Source organism: Neodiprion pinetum, chromosome 5 (genome assembly GCF_021155775.2).
Source record: "Neodiprion pinetum isolate iyNeoPine1 chromosome 5, iyNeoPine1.2, whole genome shotgun sequence".
NCBI lineage: Eukaryota > Metazoa > Arthropoda > Insecta > Hymenoptera > Diprionidae > Neodiprion > Neodiprion pinetum.
The window spans coordinates 19140176-19155671 of NC_060236.1; the positions used below are offsets into that span (position 1 = coordinate 19140176).

The 15496-nt window shown below is 34.7% G+C and overlaps 1 protein-coding gene across 1 annotated transcript in view; it reads left to right on the forward strand.

Moving 5' to 3' along the window:
• LOC124219202 (F-box only protein 43) overlaps positions 1 to 13272 on the forward strand; it is a 49140-nt gene extending 35868 nt beyond the window's left edge. Inside the window, exon 2 of the mRNA XM_046626465.2 lies at positions 8306 to 13272. Coding sequence (XP_046482421.1) covers positions 8306 to 8554 — 249 coding nt within the window. The 3' untranslated portion in view covers positions 8555 to 13272. The remainder of the gene's footprint in view (positions 1 to 8305) is intronic.
• The last annotated feature ends 2224 nt before the right edge of the window (positions 13273 to 15496 follow it).

Below are 15496 nucleotides of genomic sequence, written 5' to 3' on the forward strand. Positions count from 1 at the left end.
ATTCGATCCAGTCGGCTTTTTTTTTTCAATTTAACGGTATCTAAACTCATTTTGACAGAGCTAGTCACTTGCGAATGATGCTGCATTTTGTTGGGGGAAAAAAAAACTCAAATGGATTGTCCGATTTGAGCGATTAGCTGCGTCACTAAATACTGTGTCATGTTTTCAGTTGAGAAATTAATCCTCGCTGATCAATATGGCCGCCACTTATGATTGGGCAGTAAATCGAAATGGCACACGAGACTTTGGGTGCAGCATTGAATACAATTTACTTTCTATGCAGAATTGAAAATGAGTTTACACAGGTTGTATATATTTAGGTATCTAAAGAGTTACGTCTTCCTCTTTTTACAAGTTAATATCTAATTGTAAGCACATTATATAGTTTGTAATCCAAGTATACGTACACTGAATAGATACGTGTAATAATTAGGAGAGAATCGGAGGTGTTGATACGTCGCATCGGTATAACACGTATCATAATGTACATACGTAAACTTGTCATGATAAATATTCCGGGAGCGAGCGAGAGGATTACCACTAACCGTCCCCTTCCATCCAACCTTTTCGCATCCATTATTCAAACCTGCAACCTGTGAAACCGTGAAAATATCTCTTGTTGGTCATTCAGCAAACGACGCGATGCACAAAATAGTTGCGGCCTGGGTAGCAACAGGTGATTGGTACAATTCAGGCGCCCCTTGCCGTTATAATATATAATGCGTTGTATATCAGCGCGTGTCGTCAAGTTTGGATATCAGATAAAAATGATCGTTCTCTCTTTGGCTAGTTTTTTTCCTCTTTTTAATTATTTTCTGATTTTTTGCTCTCATCATCCAAGGAAAAATCGCTGCGGAAGAGATGATGAAATAAAATAACACGAGGAACAGAACAGAACCGATATTTAGAGGCGTCGTTTTTTGCTATCAAATCCCTGCTGCAATGCTACGTTAACCATTTTTTGTTATAATTTTTATTTTTTATTTTTGTTCATCGTAGTTTTTTTTTTTAACCTTTATTCAACACCGATGAGCAGTGAATAAAAGAAACACAAATTATTGGTTTGATAAATCAAATTTTTATTCCGTCATTGTTTATAGGTATATTTGTATTTTAAGATGCTATATTTTTGTTTCGTTTTCTGAAAACCAATATCGAGTTTCAGACAAAATGAAACACGTGAAATAAATTCGAACTAGAATAACTATTAAATAGTATGAAAAACAGTATATTCAATTGTTACATGATAAATTATCATTGATGAATTTAGCTATGATTGAGGAAAAAAATTAACCTACTGCCGTACAAAATTTGTCTGACGCATTAAAGTTTATCCAAAGAATTGATTCACAAATAAAATGAGCGGTCATTCGTAATAAGAAAAATCAAATGATAGAATAACATTTAGGTAACAACATTGAGACTTCTTTAGTATAAATTTATGGTTTTAAATTTTTCAACTGTAAGAAAACACGGCGTTTAGATTAAATGCGTGCGGATTAGCCTAGCTATAGAGAAGAGAAAACGAGAAGAACGAACATTGTCACGTTGGCGAAGCTGTTTGGCACAGAGTAATCGGTATGTAGAAAGCACGCGCGATTTTCCCGCCCGATAACTTGTACCGAAATTTCGGTAGGTTGCCGGTAAAGGGACCCACTGTACGGTTAATTTTGTTCCTTATTATTAGACGCGTTGACCATCAGTAGCGCGACACGGCGTTGAAAAAACAACACATACACGATTTGACGCGGCAACAGTTCGCTTGCGCAAGAAAAAGCGGGCGTCTAGAGATATTAACTGACTCTAAAATAATAATTGCATGGCAACAAGAGAGCAGCAGCAGCAGCAGCAGCGGCATTCGCAGCAGCGGTACAACAGTGACTCCTCTCATAGGAGGCCCAAGTAGTGATATAATACACCTATACCGACGCACAAGCGTTGGTATCGCTTATTATTATTTTCGGGTGTACACAGACGGGTCAGCGCAGCGCCTCTGGCCCAGATCCAAACGGCCGGGCCGTTCTTTCCTTCCTAGGCCTCAGCTGCGCCGCTGTCACGATTTCGGTATAATAATACACACGTATCCGCGTCTCTGCAAATTTATTTACGTGTGCGGTCGCAGGTATAATAAATACATGTATGGGCAATTCCGCCAATTATTATCGGTCGCGAACGATCGGGCATCTGAATCTCGATTCTCCTACAATTTTGACACGTTCTTGCGTCTACCAAATTAGAAGAATCGTCTCACCGTTTATCAGAAACATTTTTTTTTTCTCTTCGTGGAACTTTTGCCCTCCGAGTTGTGTTACTTTCTGTCGCGGTGAAAGAAATTAACTCGTGAATTCCCCCCCACCCCCTCTTTACGTCAAAATGACCGATATTTTCGAATATAATCCGTTCCTGGACAAATCTTCGGCGACAATTGAGGAAACACTTTTTCGGCTGTAATACGGATTTTTCAAGATTTCACAACCGACAAAAAAAGTATAACGGAAAAAAAAGCGAAGTTAATTTGATAGTCCTATCGAGAAATCTGAGTGTTCTGGTGAATGATGTAACGATGCGATATCGAAATTGCTGCGAAATCAACAATATGTGCCGCACCTTATCGTTTACCCGTAACTTGCGGAATTGCCTATATATATATATGTCTCCAGTTTTAAATATCGTCTACGAATCACCCGCCAAAAAATTCTTCATTACACTCGAAACTCGTTGCCCCAGGATTTCAGGTTAGGTTAGGTTAGGTTAGGTTAGCCAGAGATTGCCTTCTTCCCAGCAGCTCCGATCCGTGTGTATATACGTAGCGGTGTTCGGATATTTGTGATACAAATATGCAAGCGTGTTTGTGTTTCTATATATCTATATATCTATGTACCGAATTTTGGTTGGTAGCAATAAAGGCCGCCCGGCAACAAGGATCGGACGTGAGTCGACGCAACGCGACGCAATTCGCCGCCGTGACGCTTTATCGCAATATCGTGTACATTATTGTATATACGTAATAGGTATATTTATTCATCAGGATGATTTATAATCCGTGATACGATTTCATCGCAAGATATTATGAATTATACAGGCAAAGTTGTTCATAGAGCTCTGTGTAATAGATATAATAGTAATAAAAATTGCAAGGTTGGTACGGAACGTGCTGCAGTTTAGTTTTAGTAAGTTGGCAGACACGCGCCATACACTTTTTATTTTAGGATTCTGTATCGCCGTTTTTTTCTTTTCTTTTTTCGTTTCGGTTAACTGTAGCTAACTTATAATGAACAAATTGTTAACCGATAAATCGTTATTCGATTTATTTTTAATAGAATTCCTTATCTTGTGGTATTTTGCTGTATTGAAATCGTAACTATAACAGGAAAAATGACAGTTATATAATTATATATATTTGTTTTCGAGTCTCGAGAAATTTAGAAGGACAGAGTTTTTCGATTGAGCTATAATCATGTGTAAAATGATGTTGATAAAAAGAACGGGGAAACCTGCCGGAAACCCAGAAATATACTTCTGTCGATTTTCCGCATGCAACACGAAATTAGTTTTTTTTTTCTCAGACCGCAAGTCGCGTACCTAGTTTATTCCATATTACGAAAAGCTTTTATTACTTCATTATCGTAATGAATAAAATCGAAATCTTTGCGAATTATTAAATAAATTGTACAGGGTATTTGGCAAAGTTTATCTAGGCGTTATTTTTCTCCGCGTAGCCATAAATCGGACATTGAGGTCCTAAAATTGTAAATAACCAGGAGCTTTGTGATACTTTCCCACGATCTTTCGGTTCGATGCAAAAGCGAGGCGGTATGATGAAAATCGAGCAAAGTAAGTCGGCGGAAAAGAAGAACAAAAGTAAGAACACATCCCAAACAAAGAAACAAAGGACAACCTGCAGCCTGTTGCAAACGGCATGGCGAACTGCGTGGCTTTTTGTCACCCACTTCCCATAACAGCGTTCGTCCTGTTCGTCGTATGGCGAAAGCTCAATGCATTGTACCAATTACGCGGGCTGCTGCTGCAGTGCGGTTGAAGCGATATAATTGCACTCCGAGCAGTAAAACTTTGCTGCGGAATGGGTCATAAGCTGGGATTGATATTCACTCGGCGAAATTAATTGAATCAATGGCATGAGACGGAGATGGAGACTGATTAATTTGAGGAAAGGGAATAATCTCACGGATGCAAGAGCTCTGCAGAATTCTGGGAATTATACGGGGTATTCGGAATTGGAAATGGAAATACGCATAGCCGTGGAATGAAAGTCGGAGAAATGAGGCAAATTACAGGGAACTCGTTGATCATATTAAATTCAGTATTGTCAAATTAGTCGTATTTGATCTCGCTCTAGATACAATACAAAAATGTAATTTGTATTCTATTCATCTCTTTATAAATAAAACTACAATTGTGATTTGAATTTTGTTGTAATTGAATAATCGCAATTTTGTCCGTCAGTGATTCATTTGAAAAATTAAGGCATTCGGCAAAAACTACAAAAAATGGTAAACAATTCCTGGGAATTTAAAAAATCATGAAATTAAGAAGTTTTATCGTGAAATCCGAAAGTAAAAATTAGAAAAATATCTTCAGTTTTAAAAAGTGAGAGTTTATCTTTATGACCTGGCATTAAAAAAAAAAAATTCGCGCAAACGGATTGTAATAAACTTGAAACATATAGTATATACAGATTGAATAAATACGACTATTTCTTACATTTTTGTATATAAATTGGTAGTCGTTTTTAATTATGTCAGTTAATTTATCGGTCCTGAATCATTTTTGTTCACCAGTCTTATTATGATGATCAACATATTACTCTTGTTTTATTCTGTTTTTGGAGCGTATACCGAGAACATTTTTCGTATCTAGTCGCTCTTTGTGATATCTTAGACGGAGTTTTGAAATAGTGTAAGAAAGATGAAAACACGCATAGATATCTGAGAAACAGAGGCGAAAATCTGTATTATAAGGTCCTTTGCGCACGGCGGCGGAAATTCGCTGCTGCGATGATCAGCGGAGTTGAAAAACGCTGGTCGGCAGGCAGCCGACCAACCAGCCGAATAGATCCTCGGGACGGTCGAAATTAAAAATCGTAACTTGACACCGATTTAAAAGTTTCGGATATCGAATTACGGGAATACTCAACTATACACGTCGCCGTTCTTTCCTTACCTTCATTCGATGTGATGGGTGAAAGGCTGGCTGTGTGTGCATACCTATGAATAATATAATAGAGATGCCCAAACAAATTGCCGACATTTTTCAATCCAGCACAACTTTAATATATCTGTATCATACACAAGTATTATATAGACATTCGCGAATTAATTACATACGTGGCTCTCAATTCCAAGCCACCGGTTGTCACTTATTCACAATCAGAAAAAAAATTCAGACACAGTTTTGCTTGCTGACTACTCATGCAATCTATGATTTACGATAATCTCCATCTTGCTTAAAGTTTAGTGTATCGATGCTTTAGATTTAGTTTTTGAATAATTGGGTTCAAGAAATTTCAGAGTGGAATTTGCTTAACACCAAACAGAAAAAAAAAAAAATACAAGTACACGGTATTTTAGAATCGACACTTCTGACGGTATTTTTACTTATTTGCCAAGATTGTTCAATTCCGGAACCGAGTTTCTAGCGCATTGATAAGCGGGGGCAAAAGTATACAAGCAACCGCGAATTTCCTTTACTATCGGTCTTTAAATTGATAAATACTGTAATGATAAAAGTAGGTACACGCACGTGTGTGTATGATATATAAGTACTTAAGATTGCGAAAGTTTTCTGTGATAAAACAGAAAACGCGGTGGCGAAGAAACCGCGACAGTTCGGTTACAACGTATTTCTTATTGTATATTATAATGCTATTTCAAGTTAATCTATCATCAAGTTGTACGGATGTTTACATTCCTCGCAAATCAATTGAGAATTATTCGTTCGAACAAGTTTAACTGGGTTCTGTGTTGTTATAATCGCATGTGACGAAGTGATTCTATACAGTTTTGTGAAGTATTAGATTTTCTTGTTTTATACAGTTATCTCAATAACCAATTCTATCTAGGTATTAATTACAGTCGAATGAATAACCGAACCTTATTCACAAGTATATTACACAACAAATTAAAAATAACTGTATGCACTAGTTCAACCGATTGTCACTATATGAGACATAAGATGAAGTAAATTTTACGACATGATTTTGGTATAGAAAAATCGAAATTTGACCAGATTATTTAGTAATTTCTGATAGTATTTTGTTCCCGCCAGCAGTTTCTTTTCTCCTTTTTTAAGCCATGCAGGTTGATTTGCTTTGGTATATAATAACTATTATCCAGGAACGCAGACGAAACCGTTTAGAGAGAATTTTTGCACAGGGTCTAACATGCTAATATTAATAATAGTAACAATACCCATACCTATAACCTTGAATTCCATTTGTAATTGCATATACATACAATTGTTCTGCACCCTGCGCGACGTGACGGGAGAGTCAAAGAACTCGCGTCAAATGTGCTGCCGCATGTCCTGGGAGTAAATTTTCTCTGTACCGGTTTACCGTATACATTCTAGTGAGTTGACTTCCAGAAATTCCGGTCGCATAAAAATACAAGCGCAAAATTTTTTTCTGCATATGAAATACAGTTATACAATCAATGTGAACGACTATATTTCACTTGTATCTATAGTTGAATGTAAAACTATTGTACATATTATCTCGTAATTGTTTCTGCAACCATACAATTTTCGATTAAACAGTAATATTATTATTTTTGCGTAGTGATACAACTGTGTCTTTGTTCAGTTGAGCAAATTACTATATGGTTATAGTTGCTTGCGTACGATCTTTTAAATTACAATTTTGTAGTAAATTAGCTCTCATCGTGATTATATAAAATGCAAATGTCTCGTGCTTAGCCTCTTAAGAAATTATTTTTGTTTAGCGTACTCAACTGTATGTTGTTTTATTGGAGTGCATTTTTATACTGATACCAGTATTTACAGACATTATCGGAGTAACGTGAACTGTAATTAATTGGTTTCTCATCATTTTAACTTAAATAAATTTTCGCGGGTCATTATCATTTCTATTATATGTAATTGTAATTTTTCATCAAACGAAAATAGTCCTGATTATACAATTAATTGGTGCAACAGATAATGGTTTTTTTAACACGCATGGCGAATGGATTATATAATACGCATTTAATGTGAGCGGCAAATTAATAAAGTTAGGTTCGATTAAATTGATGTGAGAATAATATCCGTTAAGCTGTTATTCAATAGACACGTGGATTCGGCCATGTGGTGTACATATATCTAGTAACGAGTTTCAATCACGCGCTACTTGTATGATGTTAGATCCAACTATTCGTATCTTTAGAATTACCATTTGTGGAATATATATTATGCTTCTATGGTTTCGTTTTTTTCCTGTTTCTTTAACTCTATTTTCGTCGTCCAATATTCCATTCATGCTGTTGCGTATAGCAGCTACTTATTCGTAGTTTAAAACACGGAATCTTCTCCCACGGTCATTACGATTTATAGTTACAGCCATAGTATTTCCATGTGCATTTATGGAATTGTGTTTATGTGCCAATTCCACGATACATTGATGAGAATTATACGGAAAAAAATTAATATTACGTATTCTGCGGGTATATACAGTTTGAGTACTACTTAACTACCTCCACAAATGTATAAAGAATGTGCTGTTTATCGATGTATGTATATACCGAGTTTGACGACCATATGGCGACGAGTTTTTTTTTCTTAAGCCTAACGACACTTTCGTTTTTATACTATTCAGCTACGTGTTCCGTTCGCGCTGCTGTCATTCACCTTTAATTTTATCTATACACAAACGTGATAATACAAAGTCAGTAATTTGTCCGAATCATATGTCGGCCAGGCCGCCATATTGAATTTCAAGAAGATACTCAGACTTCGATTAAAAGAATAATCACCCGACTTTTTTCAAAATTAAAGGCTGAAAATCATTCTATCAATCGGTGGGCAGGTAACGTAACGCAAAAAATAGAAGTATCTGCTCAAACAAACTTGGTAACACGGTCTGAAAATGCGAGGTGAAAGCGTAATGGCCGCGAATTTTTAAACAGCTGTTTGTGTACCTCACTTTTCACTTTTGAACTCTGAAATCTATATTTCTTTTGTCTCACTTGCTTGTTATCCTTAGTAACGTATGATAGGCTAAAAATTGATCAAAAATCGATCAAAAATCGTAAGCAAAAGATTAACAGACGTCTTTTTTTTGTCATGTTTTCAGGCTGCCCGTACCCTGGAACCCTCGAAGCATCTGGTTCGTTGTCCAGGTTGTTCGTTCGCGTGTCCGGTAAATGGTGAAAAGAATACAGCGTCTTGTACGCGACAGGGTTGTTCGATGGAATTCTGTATATTGTGCTCGTCGCAACACAAAGGCCCATGTAAAACAGCCTTGCTCGCGACGCCAACGAAGAGGAACAAGAGGCTGATAGCAGGATCGAGACAGAGCAAAAGGAATCTCCGGAGATTATGAAATTCAGCGAAATGAAAATATTATATGATGATTGAAACGTCGTCGTCTTAACTTCGTGTTATGATTTTCTACTAGTTATACCTGCATTATTCGCATTCGTATATGTGTTGATTTTGTTCTTTCTCCAACGACGTGCGAGGTGATGAGATTATAAATAGCACGTTGAATATTTCTGTTTAGTTTTCATCGATCTAAAGCAGGATCGTGAATATTTTTTGTTACGTTACAGGCAACAGGCAGCTTTTTCGCAGGAATTCTATTTACCGTGAAAAGCAAACCAGTTAAAAATACTAAACAAGAAGATATATTACATTTCCGTTCCTCGTAACGATCGATTGATCTGCCTTCATGAATTGTCCAAATATTATTTGGGATGAAAGAAAAAACAACTATTATAAAAAAGTCAAAAAGATTAGGACAAATAATTGCATGCAAAATTGTGTGAAGAAACGAAAACGCATTCGAAATTTTTCTAATGAAACTAGAAGCAAAAGAGATTATCAAATACAATTTTCAAAAATGTGACGAACGAAAAATGCCTTTTGTAACCACCCACTACATGGCATGCGGTATAAATTTTATTTATTGATTTATCCATTTTTTTTTCTGTGTGTGTTGAATCAACATGGGCGAGTAGCTGTTAAACGAAAATCATTTTCGATATTTTAATATTCCAATTTGAAATTTTTCATCCTTTTTTTAATGTACGAAGTTAAAAAAACGTACGAAAGTTGAACGCATTCACTGACACACCATCCACGGTGGATTAAAATAATTCTGTAAACGATCTTCATACTTTCATTGTTGCAAAAAAAAAAAAACAAAAAAAAAAAAAAGAAATTGAAAATCAATAAACAAATCATGCGCAAATGCACCAATTTGCGATTCGATAAAAAAAAAAGATGTATTTCCAACTGTCACTATTTTATTGTTTTTTTAAGGCAGAATTTGATAATTTCTTTTACCTAAATTAGATCGCGCACACGATTGAACGAAGTGTGTAAAAAAATAAAGAAAGAAAAAAAAACACACAAAAGGTAGAAGAACGCGAAAAACATTCTTATTGATTTATTTCAACCTTTCTATCGACTCACGTAAATTTCGAATCTCATCGATTAATTAATAAATTGATTGCTCGATAAAATGTAAATTTTGTGCCATTAATATCGCGCCATAATAATTGCCATAATAAAGTTTAACAGACGGGTTTATATATACCATATACATATTTATGCACATTACCTACATAACTATTTGAACTATATATATATGTGCGCAATATACCGATTTCAAATTCTCACGTCAAGTATACCTTGAAAAATTACAAACTATTTTACAGTAATATTTTATAATATTATATACATATATACGCGGTCTGAATATGTTCGTTCAAAAATGAATTTTCATTTTTCATTTATTCGAAATTCATTTTTTCCGTCTCCGTATATTATTAAGTAATATTATGATATTGCGTTATTCGTATCCACTATTGTATGTTGTATGCTAATACGATATACTTTGTGGATCTAGCAAGAAGACTGCCTGTACAATATTCACATATGAACGCGTATTATTAAAGACAGTTATTTAACTTTATTCTAGAATACATTACATTTTATCTTAATATACTGGACTCATAACCGTGCAGCAACTGAATAATAATATACCTTACGGTGTCGATTATGAATGTACGTGAATTTCAGGATAAAATATAAGCCAGTCTTGCAGCTTTCCGACATTTTCATGGCAGAAAAATTCTCAATAAATTCATGGACGGATTGTAAACTATTATGACACTACTCAGGGTAAAGAAGATTTACAATGGTAACATTTTCATTAAATTATAACATCATTCATTAAATGATTGTTCCAAAATCGTAAGTCGAAGATTTGGAATTAAAATTTTCGTACAGCAACTCATTATCGTTTGCCCCAATAGCACTACTTTGTGCGTGTGTGTTTGTTTGTTTGTTGGTGTGTGTGTGTGTGTGTATGTGTGCGTATGCCGAATGGGTGTAATACAGTCTTTTCGTTCTTTCAATTTTATCGTATACGTATAAATTTCAAACTTCAAGTTTTTAACTCGTCGCGCTCTCTATACATTTAAGCATAGCTCCAAATATTTATTAAAAGTGCCTGTGTGTAATTACAAAAATGTCCCTAATAACATGATCAAATTATTACTATTATTATTATTATTACTATTATGGTATTGCAATGTGAGATAGACATAATAAATATACGTGTGTGAATCAAAAATTTTTAACGAAAAACCGAAAAAATAGAGGGATTTTAAGATCATTTTTGATGGATAGAAAAAAATAGAAATAAATATTAAAATCTAAAGAAAAGTAATCGAAAGAGACGGAAATGACATTTCTGTGATATGTGCATGTGTATCTATCTGGTGTGCGTATATAGTAGTGGGACGTTTTTTCATTTTATTTTTTATTTGATGAAAAGAAAATGAGAAATTTTGTAGGCACAGTAATCTCGTTCAAAGACTACTTAATCAAAAGGAAAGTATTTTATCTAAAGTATGTGTGAGTGTGTATATAGTACATCATAGTTAATACTAATAGTAACAGTAATAATGATAATATAGTATATTAGTATGATAATAAAACGTATATATTTACAGATAAGTTTAGGCAAACCTTTGATTACAGACGTGTTCATCTGGAATAGCGATGACTAGGAATGAAAATTAATGATAGTTTCTTAATGGTATTAATTAAATAAATAATTTACATCGGGTGTATGTACTCTTAGAAATCGTTTCGGTGAAATGGCGTTTTCCTCGAATTAGCGTCGCACGTTTTTATGTCAGTTTAAAAATGAGTATAGAAGTTTTGAATTCACCCAGTAAGTAAAGAATGAACGAAAGCAGACCGTGGGAAAGTGTGGAAAATTTCGATTTTTTATGTCTTGTGTTATTTTTTTTTTTAACTATCGCAAGTCGCATCGTTCCATTTGCTTTGAAGCGAAAATCGTATTACTTAATTCTTAAATTTGGTTTTATGTGCATGCGTTTGTACGTGAAAATGAAAATCTTCTGTATATGTTTTTTTAAATAACTGTTACGTAATAATGATATTAGTCAGGTCTGCTTAAATTTTGCGTGGCCTGGATCATTGCGGATAAAATTTTTACTGAGCCATTGAAATAATAAGTGCCTATACATACGTCTAGTTACGGTTAGTTAAAGCTAAGAACAATTAATCTATTTGCGGTTAAATGAAAGAGCTTCTTATGATCCACAGATTTCTGACATTACCTATTCATACTCATCGAATCTCTAACGCGGCTTATCGTCGGTAATTTATTGGTTATTTAACTACCGGTTCATTCGTCGATACGAAAAATGCTTGTTCTTCTTTTATATTTTGACTTGCGTAGCTCCGTAATTGATAAAAATTATACTAAGTTTAACTCTCGCTGACAGCGATCTTATAATCGTTTGGAAATCAAAAGTCTAGACATTCTCTTTATTCGGCCAATGACGAAAACGCCGTGGAAACTCTTGTTTCGCCATATTTTACCACTTGTTAATAGAACGAACCGCTCGAAGTCGCGAAGTGGATGCTGTCAACTTTGATAGGCAGCCATTGAGATTTTCGGCGTAACATAACCTTATTTCAAATTCAAAGATTGTCCTTCTGTTTCTTATTTCCTGTTCATCCTCGGTATCGTTTCATTGTTATTATTATTACTATATTTTCCAATTTCACAGAACTTGAAATTCATCTGAAAATCTGACTACCTGGTTTCAACACTTTTGTATCTAAATTCTCTAAAATCTCTAAATTCAACCGCGACTTTGACTAGCAGATCGAGACGAGAATTCTGTAATACATATTCAGAATAATACGATGCCGTTGTAACTTTTCTACTTTCGCATTCAACAGTCTTAGATAAAAAAATTTATTTCGTATAGATTTTCTTCTGTGTGGAATCATTGTACCGGTTCTATGATGAATACTCAGGATAATAATAATGATTAATGATAATGATGATAACAATAAAACTGATAGTAATAATAATAGTAATAATAGTAATAATAGTAATAATAGTAATAATAGTAATAATAGTAATAATAATAATAGTCTGGTAGGAGCTCTGTTTTGTTTTATTTATTTATTACTAATTTTTTGTTATTCTTTCTTCTTGTTTTAATGTTTCTAGAGTAAGCTGTAATTGTTAAATTCTTAGTATTGAAAGAAAGGTGATACCAAATAAAAGGCATTTTATAACGAAGAGATATATGAAAGTTGGAAAAATGATAAAATTATCGAAGTGTTCTCAAGATAAATGAATAAATTAATAAATTCATCGTAGGAGTATTTGGTTTTGTACAATCGTAATGCCTATAATTAATGTGCCTATAAAAGAGTAGTCCTGAAGGATGATATGTAATAAAGGTGGTGCTCTAAGCTATTGAAGTATAAAATAAAATAAGAATAAAAAGAAGTAGAATGCTCAACACTTTGTATTACGTATTAAGAGGAAGGAATGATAATATATGTATGCTATTCAAATCTTTGGATGCTATACGCGAAGTCCCAGTTATTCGTTTTTAAGTATTTCCATATTCCGGGTATTATCCCGTGTATAAGTTATGTCCTAATCCTAATCAAACTTTGTTGTGTAAGCCTTTTTCGGGTTCGTTCCTGTATTTTGTCAAATATTTCGAATATGAAAACTTTTACAGAAGACTATTTTATATGTTGCAATTTTATTCATCCACCTATTCCCCCTTTTCAATGTATATATACTATATATACAAGAGTACAAGAATACATTCAAACTCCAACGTACATTGTAAAACAGTTTTCTTGGAATTACTGACAATGAGACTATCAGACCTCTCGATGGAACTACACTTCAGAAGCTCCATATTTTGGGCCACAGCAACATGTCTAGAAGTTTCAGTAGAATCTGTGATCCGGAGGTCTGATACATTACTTGCGAATAAATTATTAAGCATCGTAATTTTGCTAATTTTAGAAAATAATGTTATTATAATAAAACTTGGGCAATCCCTGAGTAATTACTAAAAATTTTCTGTAGACGAAAATATTCAAAACTGTCTAAAGTGATTCTTCAAGTTCGTTTGCTCAAAAATTATTCTGACACGATGTGAAATGATCTCTGGTGAAATCTAGCCGATACAAGTGCGCAGAACTTTTTGTGATTATTATAAAGTAGTTATGCTTACCAAGAGATGGCGCCACGTTTCGAATACATAAGTTAAATTCGACTGACGCTGGTAGGATTTTCCTACCGTCTGAGCTGAGCAATGTTGCAAACATAAAAGACCGCGCGTTCGTTATTTAAAATCCTGTAGTCAGTATTTAAAGTCTAGCTAAAGAAATAATTAAGAACATGAGCTGATGTAATCGATACAAAAAGTCGAACCGAATTCCAAAAACAAATTCAATCAAAGCCATTGGCCGCTAAGACTGGCCAAGAAGAAATAAATACAAGATGAAAACTGATTTAATTTTATACTCCAGAGTCGTTGTCTGAAGACTCACAGTCCTGGGTAATTTTTCGTAACAATTCGGCTGGTCTGCGCGGGCTTAGGGGTATTAGCAGTTTCACGTATTATCAACCAAGGAACTGACCACGCCGGTAAAAGAAGTTCTTCATAACCAACAAGTATCGCGTGCAAAATATTGATAGTGGTCCAAAAGCCCGAATTCCTGGTCAAAACTAATAACTCAAATATTTCTCAGTGAAAATTGCTAGTATTACTGTACCTACAGTTTTTTGGCTGGCTAATTTTGAAAATGAATGCAAAAATGCGAAATTCAAAATGGCGGACGTTAAATGGCGGATGTTTTTCGCGAAAAATGATACAAATTCGCTGAAATTCATACTAGCAATGTTTTTGGGGTCGCCGATTCCGAAAACGAATGCAAAAATGCGAAATTTAAAATGGTGGACCCAAAATGGCGGGAATATTTCGTGAAAAATGGTACAATTTTGTTAAAAGTGATATTTTGTAAATTAATTTCTTTAATTCATACAGATTTTTTTTTATAAAACAAAGTAACATAATTTTTAAAGACACATATTAATCGCTATCTGAATTTTCATCATCGACGTCGTTTTGATGAATGACGTTGTCTGCGTCGCCTTCTTCAAAACTAAATTTTTCATAACTTAGAAGCGCGATCGCTTCAGGAAACAAACTTTTTCCCACTTTGGGAGGTGCCTTTCGAAAACTCGAAATAAACGGGTCTGAAGAAGCTAGAAGTCGGAGAAATATATCTTCAATATTTTTTTCTCTCGAGCATTTTCGTGAGTAATGTTCGCGGTAATTCCGTACGTCTTTATTTCGCGACTCCTGAGCTTCTTCAGAGAGCAGTCCTATTGGCAAAATGGCTAATTCGACAATCCGTGTGCCATGCATAAGTACCATATGTACGGTTGGGGACATACAATACCATGGGTATAATTCAACGAATCGATCAGCAGTCTCGTTGCAATATTTTCCAAACGAATCTACTTTGACGTTAAACCCGCATGAAATAACTTGCAAAATTACGTGAAATCTTTTCATTAACTCAGCATCGACCCCAAGAATGCGAGCAGACGTTTCAGTGTTTTCAAAAAACCGCCGAGCCGTATCGCCGTCATTTGAGTTGCCCATGTCTTGCTTTGGTCGATCTATGAGGAGGTGCAGTTCGTCTTTGAATGCTTTCTGGATGAAACTTTTACGTTCTTTCAAAGCATTTTTAGCTTCTTCGCCACGAGACTGCCATTTTTCGGTTTTTAGTTTATATCCAATATGCAGTAAACATTCGAAAAATCGTATCCAACAATGCAAAGTTGATAATCCGTGTATCAATTTCGAATCATCGACTCTTATTTTTCGCATAGCCTGCAGATCGTTAAAATTTTTCGACGTTGCATTGCAAATGTAACATCTCATTG